A 9578-nucleotide genomic window follows, 5' to 3' on the forward strand; every position below is an offset into this window, starting at 1 on the left:
TAACACATCTCAAGCAAGGTTGGCTGATCAATTGTTACAAAACAAATATCGCGAACATGGTCAAAGAAATGAATACCAGCATCTTAAATACACAAGCAGATTGCGCCAGATAACAAACAAGGACGATGTTACATGATCTGCAAATGAATACAAAAAAATGAACGAAAAAAAAAGACAAAAGGAAAAAAAAAAAAAAAAAAACACCAATAAACAACATGGCCAAACAAAACATATACAGGCGCCTCAGCTGTAATAAACGGCTAAGGGTCAAACATTAATCTTGCATGTTCCATAAGTGAATAGAAAAGATGCCCTTAACATCCGTTACAGAGGTCCAAAAGAAGATACACGGTATTCAGACATGAGGGTTAACTGTAAGGGAGCGGCCAATAAGTCTGCACTGTTCTGGAAGCAAAGAAGAAATGACTTGCCCGTTGAGTGGAAAAAGCTCTCCATCAATACCGCAACCATTGTGGGTGTGCTTTCCTGACACCTTAATCTTCACTGACTTCACCTACAATGAGAGATAAAATTAGAATCCCCAACACAACTTACTGTAGTTTCTTATTTATCAAGAACCTGCACAAGAAACAGGAATTAAAATTCCCATGCCCTCCAATGCCTAAACTCCAACACAGGGGAAAAGTTCTAACAGAAATTCCAATCAACAACATAACCACTAACTGTTTGCTTCAATTAGAAATGTACCAAAAATTGTGAAGTTTTGTGGTTCAATAAATGCAGTTCATCAAACTAAGTGCAAGGACATTACTAAAATAAATGCCTATACCTTGACATTTTCCACGTATGGCAGTGAAAGGTGTCTACCCATCTGCAGTAGCATGAAAAATCTCAACAGCCTTAACCGCCCACTTCCATGAACTAGGATCAAATCCAAGGTGTTATCATCATGCTCAGCTTTTGGCGCCACCACTTGGGAACTCTGAACAGTTCTGCAAGCATGATTGCAAACCAGAATACCAAGGAATTGACCCTTAGTAACAACCCATTTATCTTCATACCTAGGAACAACTTCCTTTCTTCCTGCTTCCACATCATCTGATGGCCCTGGTAATTCGATAGGATTTTCCACATCCCAATTAGGTTCACTGTCCCACTTGGGTTCCGCATCCCAAATTGGACCTGGATCAGACAGAGTTGATGATATATCCTCTTTATCGTTTGTTCCAGCATTGCACCAAGAAGATCTGGAGGCATCATGTGTGGCTGTCAATCCAGTCCATCCTTTATCAGCTCTCGACTTAGAGCGGGTCCTTGGCCAATTTGGAGTTGTTGACAGAGGAAGCTGAGGATGAATAACTTCTGGCTCTGCAGTTACATTGCTCCTTCCCATTGAAAGTCGTTTTGATTTCGGATCTAGGCCACGTACGTACTCAGATGGTTCAATGCTAGCATGATTGCTACTGCAGGTTGTATCCAAGTCTCCACCAGACATTCGAGTAGGAGTTATGATGGAGTCAATACTTGACAAACTAGAGGCTCTTGGAATCCCATCTGTGTTTGATCTCCTCATAATGTCTGTGTATAGTTCTGACATGTCAACTACTTCCCTTTCTGAGAGTTTTCCTTCTATGTCCTCTTTTAATGCTGGAAGATACTCAACTTCATAGCTGTACTTTGGTAGGCACAAGAATTTGAGAAATCCAGCAACAAAATAACGAAGAGGACCAAAGCGCTTTTGGTATTTCTCAGAGAGCTCCAACACTGCAACCAGTTCAAGATGAATTAACATTCTAACATACAGACTTATTTAGATTATTACAAGTGGTCCAAAATTAAGAAATACTGTTCTCAGAGTTCCAACTCATCTATCAATGCACCAATTGATAAAAATGCTATCAAATAATCTAAACAACATTATTTAACAACCAGGCTGTCGGAAAATAGATAATTTTTACACACCCCCAACCGTAACTACAGTAAATTCATTTATCAATAAGTCGACGAAAAACTAAATGGCTTTTTGGTGATAATTATTTAATTAGAGAAAATGTGAGATATAACTTGTTTTTTAAACAATAGTTATAAAATAAAGTGATTTATCTTCAATGAATGTCTTAACATATATATCCACCTATACATACATACATATATACATATATATATATATATATATAAATACGCACGTATATAGGACAATGGTCTCTTGACAGATTGTAAATGTGGAACACACATTCAGGCAAGCCAGCTTGATTTGCAAACCAGATTTACAGGAATATTTCCCTTAACTTATTTATATGTATATGCATACAGTACGATTCAGATGAGAGAAATTTTAAAATACAACTACCGCAACACAAAATAATTGTTATAAAAACTTCGCAAACATTATGCACGTGATTGAAACATCTTTATATAGGACTGCACACGATTGAAACATAAGATTGAATAAATCAAAAGAGAATCAAGGGTCACAAAACAAGGGAGGTCATTGGAGTAATGGAAGGTTGGGATTTATGCCAAAAATAACAACTTTAAATACTTTAATATCATGCAATTTAAAGAAACGGTCATAACGATTGAAGGAGGGAGGCAGGGGAACAAAAAGAGACGGCTCGACAATTTTTACTATGGATCTGAAGCGATAATCAACATATAAGACAAATAATATATACTTAGAAAACCCCAAAACATTTGATCCAATTAAAGTAGTTTGCTAAATCCAAACAGCGACTAATTAATCATGAGAATCAGTCAGACAAAGTATCACATTAACAGACTTTAGCCACCAAGTTTGCTAATAAAATATGCATTAGGATTCAGAATTACCATCACTTAAGATCTAGATGGAACTTAATCACATTACAAATCAAGATCCAGTTGAAATTTAATCATAGGCATTAGGAATTACCATCACTCACAAAACCATAATACGAGACTGTCATCCCAAAGTGAATAACGCCAGTCTGAACCCACTCCACAGCAAAAACATCTGTAGCTGTAAGACCCCCCTGAAACCAAGAAAACAGCACATAATTTCTACTTCAATCAATACCTTTTAGTTTTCAAATGTATCAAGAACCTTACAGATGGATGTAGTTGATAGGTACTTTCGTAACTCAAAAAATGGATGACAAATAATGAGATCATAAAAGTTTATGCAATGCAGCTGATAATTAGTTAGCTGGAATCATTGTTAGGTGTTCGCTAGTGTTGAGTTTGACTGTCTTCCTTTCCATGTATTTGGGGTGTCGAATAGCCATCCCGTATCCGTTTCATGCCTATTGGCAAAGGTACAGAAGGATGAAGAGTCTATTTAATCAGCTAGTTGATGAGAAACTGATTGCAGCCAACTTAGAGAGCTTCCCCATGCACACATAAGAAAGTGAGGTAAAGACCTAGTTGGTAAGAGGTTGATTACCAAATAACTATACAAAATTTGGATAAGGTACCAAAAGAAACTTTCTTTTTCATTGTAGAAGTATTAGTTTTCTATTAATATGTTTATAAAACTTCTGTATATTGTCATGTTAAGGATATTTGGGCTTCAAGCCTTCAACTCTTAAGCCTAGATGCTAAACTCTAACCAGAATTCAATTCATACATTTGAAAGAGGAAAAAAAATAAAAAATAAAAGTACAACATGACTCGATCACAATTCTGTGATCGCCAAGCAGTCAACTGTGTGCTTGCCAAGCAAATCATGCCTCGGTCACAATTGTGTTTGCTAAAAAAAAATGTTTGTGTGTCCAACTGGATGGTTGGGCAGTTCGAATTCTGGATATTTTATAGCTCAAACTGATTCCTTCTCCCCTGCTTTCGGTACCTAAACAAGAAAAAACTATTCTAACTATCCTATGGCAATAAAAAGGTTGTTGAACTAAAATGACCCAACTCTTAACACGCACAGACAGACATTTAAGCCCACTGTATATCAACAATAAAGACTCACTTCCTCTTTACAGAAAGATACAGAAGTGGCTTCTAGTACTGGACACTTATGAAGCAATTGAAGCTCAATCAACTACTATCTCAAGAGATAATTACGCATAACTCCATGAGCATCAGTCACCAGATGCCAATCCACCTCCTTGTGGGAAACTAGGAATCCCCAAACAATCATCTCTAGTTATCTAGCCGGCTCTAAGAATCTGGATAGCAAATCCCAACAACAACAAAGCCTTTTACCACTAAGTGGGGTCGGCTGTATGAATCCTAGTCGGTTATGTGCCACGTCTTCCATTAGATCCAAGTACTCTTAAGTCTTTTCTTAGAGTCTATAGCAAACCCCAAAAACAAAAAAGCAAATTACTTTTAGAGGCATGAGTCTCATCATCCCATCTTAGTGGGCCGTTGGCTCCACCTTCTATCTACTTCTACGATATGTTGTTGTCCTCGCCATCTTCCATATGTCAGTCATCTCTGCCTCGCTGTGGGTCAGCAACTCCGAAAGAAACAGAGGACTTCATTCAGTGGCTCCGCGATCTCCCTTTGTACAATCAGAATAAGTTTAAGCTTGAATGTGAGTTTGAACTCTATTAAATTTGCAGCTGCCAAGTCCTCCACGCCTACTATTTAGAAGGAAATCGCCTTTTAACTCTTTTTGCCGATTTTATGATTTTGGGGATGATAGGCTGATATTTCAGAGTAAGTTTTGAGTCATGGCAACACGGAAAAGAAAGAAAAAATGAGATACACAGATCTATGACTTACGATGTGATTGCAATCTTGGCTTGCATGTAGGGTAGTTTTTCAGTTAATGCGAGCATCTATTTGATGTTGCTCTAAAATGGGAAGTCAGTCTCATTGATGGAAAATTCTACTCTGTAGTATATACAGTACAACTGAATGTAATCTAATTAATTTAATAAACATGATGAACCCTATATACATTACCTTGACAATGGCCATTGCAGCAGAAACTGGATCTCTAACTCCAAGGACAGTCCAAACTAATGAATTATCAGAACCAGCAGGTATAATCCCAATTGGTATCGAAATTCCTTCTTTTTGGTTGTCTCTACTTAGTAAACCATTTAGAACCTGTACACAAATAAAATTAATGTAAATGTATAAATAACGAAAATGCCAAAAGTATTAATGCATTGAAGTCAACCAAGCCAAAATAAAAGAAGAAAACATAAATGAGAGGGTTGATTTTTAATTTAGAACATGGCAATCTTTTTTATTTTTCAAATTTCTTAGCTGTCAAACTCCAAAAGTATAAATGAGAGGGCTGATTTTTCATTTTTGTTATTAAAAGATGCAAGATATTTATTAAAAAGAAAAAATAAACTGCAACACGGGACAAGATGTTCCCTAAAACGACAGCTGACTAGAGAACAACAAAACAGAACAGAAGAACCCATATGCAACAGCGCTCCAATAGCACGAAAGAACCAAACCTCAAATTCTGAGGAAACTGAAGCCCATAAGGACGTTCAACAAACAAAAAGTGTCCCAGAAATGATTCACAATCCTTCCCCTAGCACCAATAAAAGATCTTTTATTTCTCTATATCCAAGCAACCCCAAAGTATTGCCTCCACAGCACCAAGCCATTTTCCTCTCTCCCAAAACTCTGGCTTCTCACCTAGAATTTGCCCCCAACTCAATCGGGTTTCCCAAAACAAAAAGCAACTCAGTCACTCTCCTAACTCCAAGTCATTCAAGCTCCTTCAAAACCCAAAATCAGAGGGCTCAAACACAACTAACAATATAAGCATTGAAAGATCTTGATAATCTATATAAAAGAAGAAACAGAGAATAAAAATATTTTCCCCCTTCCTTCCCAACACCTCACCCTTTCCCATTCCCTAATCCAAATATTCAGAAACAAAGACTTCAAGCTCTAGTTTTTTTTTTTCTGGTCAAATTGAATCTCTAGTAATGACATTAGAATCCCAGCCATTCTCATGTGGCCCGTATTTACTCTTAATGACATCATACCAAAAAATCAGCCTCCACTGGAGATCCCCATAACTATTTCCCAAGTAAAGCTTTATTTCTCTTCACCAGGCTCTCTCCACCGCACCTGGACTTCCCCTTTCTTTCACTTTCGTCACCACCCATTTAGCCAGCTCAAACTGTCAGTCCTCATTAATTATATTTCCATACCCCTTCTTCCTATTTTCTTTTTGCACAACTCAAGTTACTCAACTCAAACTTTAAACTTTTAGCTCTCTTCCCTTCTTATTAACCTCCCAGCTTCAACTCAATCCTCTGAATGCTTCTCGTTCTCCCAAGTGGAAACAACAAAATGTCCAACTTGCTCATCAAATCTCCCAACTTCTCCAGGGCATTATGATCTTTTGCAATTATCTTCAGCCTTCAGCTTGATCCACTCCAGATCCTACCACAGCTTCTCTTCTTTTATACAAACTAGATCCCCACTGCACTCCAATCTCCCAACATCTATTCATGCTTCTAAATATCTGATTTCCCTACATATTGTTTGTCCCCTACAATTTGTTGCTGTCAACGGTCCCAACAACAGTGACTTTCACCTAAGACCTCTGTCAAATCATCCCCTTCCATGTCTGCCTTTTCAGCTTCATCCAAAGAGCCATCTTCCTCTGTCAATGCACCACACCGGAAGGAATCTTTCATCATCCTCGGTTTCAGTTACCAAATCTATATTTCAATTCCCCAATCCCTAAGCCATTTCCAAACCTATGAACTCTTATTGATTGGCCAACTCCTCGTTTGAATCTTTGGTAAAATCTTCAGATAATTCTGCCCTAGGGCCTGAATATCAATCCTCCTTCCTTGTCCATCAACTGCATTCCCTTATTGTAGCCACACGCCCTTTCGTCATTGCTCCTTTTTCAAAATCTGGCAACTGAGCCCCCATGATAGTAAATGACGGTTTATGGAAGATATTTTCACATATATGGTGGTCCTATAATCAATGCAAGCTTTCATTTTTTTAAGGCACTGGACCATTTCAATGGTCAAAATAAGGGTTGCGTTCAATTCCCAGATATATATATATATATATGTATATATATATATGTATGTATATGTATAAACTATAAAGACACACATGTTCGGGGGCATAGAACCTTATAAAGACACACATGTTGGAGGGAGGGAGGGAGAGAGAGACAGAGACAGAGACAGAGACAGAGAGACGGACAGAATAATACTAATCATGGTTATGTACCATACTTGGAAACATCGAAGTAGAAAAGGATTTACCTCATTAATAATTCCATCACCCCCAACACAAATGATTCCTGAAAATTAAAAAAAATTATAAATGGACAAAAGCTGTAAAGATGATAAAGTAAATCAGAATGCATAAGGAAAACCAAAAATAAGCAATGTGATTAGATATTGCATTATGTAGTAGTACCATCAGGACAAGTGCTAATGTCAACAGTAGAGGCAAGTTTCCTAGCATGACCTGCAGATGTTGTTTTGACTACCTCCACTTTGAAACCTGCAAGCTGTCACAGTTCACAGCTCCAATATGAATATGAATATGACCACAAGCTCTGAAAGAGAGCATTAAAACTATCAAGAATAGAGAAGCAAGCCAACTCAACCACTGAGTTCAAATATACAAAGAGGAATTACAAATATTTATTTCCTATTAGATAGCTACATCAATGGGTGACATACAGCAGTTCAGTTTAGGAGTTGTATCCATCAAATAAAAATAATGCATATCCTGAATGACAAAAGGCAGTCTAATTAACAGATAGGGAAAGGTAACAGGATATACCTTAAATATAGGTTCAACGACGTTGTGAAAAACCTTACTTGAACGGCCACGTCCAGATCGTGGATTTAATATTACAAGTATTTTTGGCGGACTCTTACATTTGAAAATTAACTCAGGAGGAGTATCAATTGGAAGTAATTCTGAAGAAGCCTGCTTCTTAGAAGATAGCAATGGATGAGGCAAGCAATTCACATAACACTGCTGATCAGCAAACCCACCGACCCACTGAACTGCCTCTTCTATGCTAGAAGCCGAGAATCGAAAGTCCTTACGGCTTCTGCGAGGTTTCATAAGACATGAAAGGCCACAAGAACCCTTTTTCAAGGGATAAGAATGCACAGTGAAATGTCTGAGACCAACGTTGTATGAAACCTGTGCAAGAAAACAAAAAGATTACTGTTTCCTACTTCATTCCAAAGAGGAAAAGGCAGCCTTGTGATTTGTAAATGTTGTAACATGCAGCTAGAGGAGGAAGTTCTTACTGAGATGACATCATCAAGATGCAGCATGTGAGAACCCCAAATTAAAGCCTTACTGGTAAGCTTGGCATCAACAGCTTCCTGGTTGGGAATATCAGAAGAGGAGGTTGTTTGGTGTACATCAGTAGAAGAATTAGTGTTTATACTGCTGGTGTTTCTTTTGTCCAACACTAATTTTCCGGCAAAAACAACATAACCCAACAGGTCAGACTTTTCATCTCCAGCAGCAGCAGCCGGAATGTCAATCCTGTGCTCAAAGGTCTTTAGTGTGTTGGGATCATCAATAGAGGCAGGGGTTGGAGTCTTGGAAGCCTTGATCTTGTGTCGTTTCTGTTTCTCAGGGAAAACAATTGGGGAGGAGTGTTGACCCCCAGTTGCAGTAGCTATTTGGGTGCACAATCCCAGTCGCCTGAGAGACTGCTGAGGTGTCGTCACTCTCAAACTATTCTTGGAAACACTCCCACTCTTCTGCATAGTATTGCTATCTTTCTTTTCTTCTTACTTTCCTTGTAAAACCAGAACTATTATTACTCTTATGAATTGCAAAGGGGAGATCGAAAAAACAGACGAAGGATGTGTTGTTGGTAGGGATAGACGAGCGGCAGCAGCTGGAGAGGAGGTTTCAATCCCAATTGTAATAGTGAAACATTGATTACACGGTAACTGCGGCATAAAATGACTAGATCAACCAGCCTGCGGATTTATTGGTTCGAATTAGACGTTAAAAAATGAATTCATTGAGCACAAATCGCCATTTCTACAACTGGGACCGGAATTCTCAACAAGTCGAAGATTAATTACATTCCTATTAAAATTAGAATTACAATTACAATTACAACGTATAGGATATAAAAAATAATCGAGACTCACTCCGCTGAAATTGAGGAAAAGGAAGAAGGGATGCGACTTACGAGCTGAGCTGAGCCGCAGGTCCGTCTTGTTGCTCAGCCGAGGTGTAGATGGCGATCCTTCGGAATACCAAGTCGCGCACTCAATCAGACCTGAAAGGAAAAACAGCCCGTTTTCCTCTTCTTCCGTCGGGGTCGGGGTCGGGGTCGGTGTCGGCGTCGGGGTCGACCTTCAATTATCAGTTTTTCCTCTTTCTCCTTTTTTTTCATTCACCGGGGAAAGGACAGGAAGTGACACGGAGCTAGCTCCCCTATGTTTTTAGGGAGTCGTTCTATTTGGACCAGTTGGTGTTTGGTGGTGCAATTTCTTTTTTTTTTTTTTTTGGTACTTTTTCTTTTGATATAATAATTTTTTTTTTTTTTTAAAGTGTGATATCCACACACCCACCATACATAACATCTTAATTTGTCATTGTCGGATTGACTGAATTAAAAATAAATAAATGACAAAAATTAACAAGGAATGTATTAGAAGTAAAAAATAGTGTGTAGGAAACATTAT

General features: G+C 38.2%; 1 protein-coding gene across 5 annotated transcripts; it reads right to left on the minus strand.

Moving 5' to 3' along the window:
• Nucleotides 1-9: 9 nt before the first annotated feature.
• Nucleotides 10-9345, minus strand: LOC137731951 (sphingoid long-chain bases kinase 1). 5 transcript variants are annotated; one of them, XM_068471217.2, is made up of 9 exons: nt 9080-9345; nt 8172-8861; nt 7690-8061; nt 7318-7411; nt 7161-7198; nt 4858-5004; nt 2873-2972; nt 791-1725; nt 10-514 (listed from the first exon to the last, which is right to left on the minus strand). In XM_068471217.2, the coding sequence occupies exons 2-9, from the start codon at nt 8640-8642 to the stop codon at nt 356-358; spliced, it is 2316 nt and encodes a 771-aa protein (XP_068327318.2). In that variant the 5' UTR covers nt 8643-8861; nt 9080-9345; the 3' UTR covers nt 10-355. The 5 variants fall into 5 exon arrangements, with proteins under 5 accessions (XP_068327318.2, XP_068327319.2, XP_088543712.1 ...); XM_068471218.2 differs by having other exon boundaries at nt 8172-8831; nt 9080-9340; XM_088687586.1 differs by having other exon boundaries at nt 8172-8973; nt 9080-9328.
• Nucleotides 9346-9578: the final 233 nt, after the last annotated feature.

This window comes from Pyrus communis, chromosome 16, assembly GCF_041283825.1.
Source record: "Pyrus communis isolate YQ-2024b chromosome 16, ASM4128382v1, whole genome shotgun sequence".
NCBI classification, from domain to species: Eukaryota; Viridiplantae; Streptophyta; class Magnoliopsida; order Rosales; family Rosaceae; genus Pyrus; species Pyrus communis.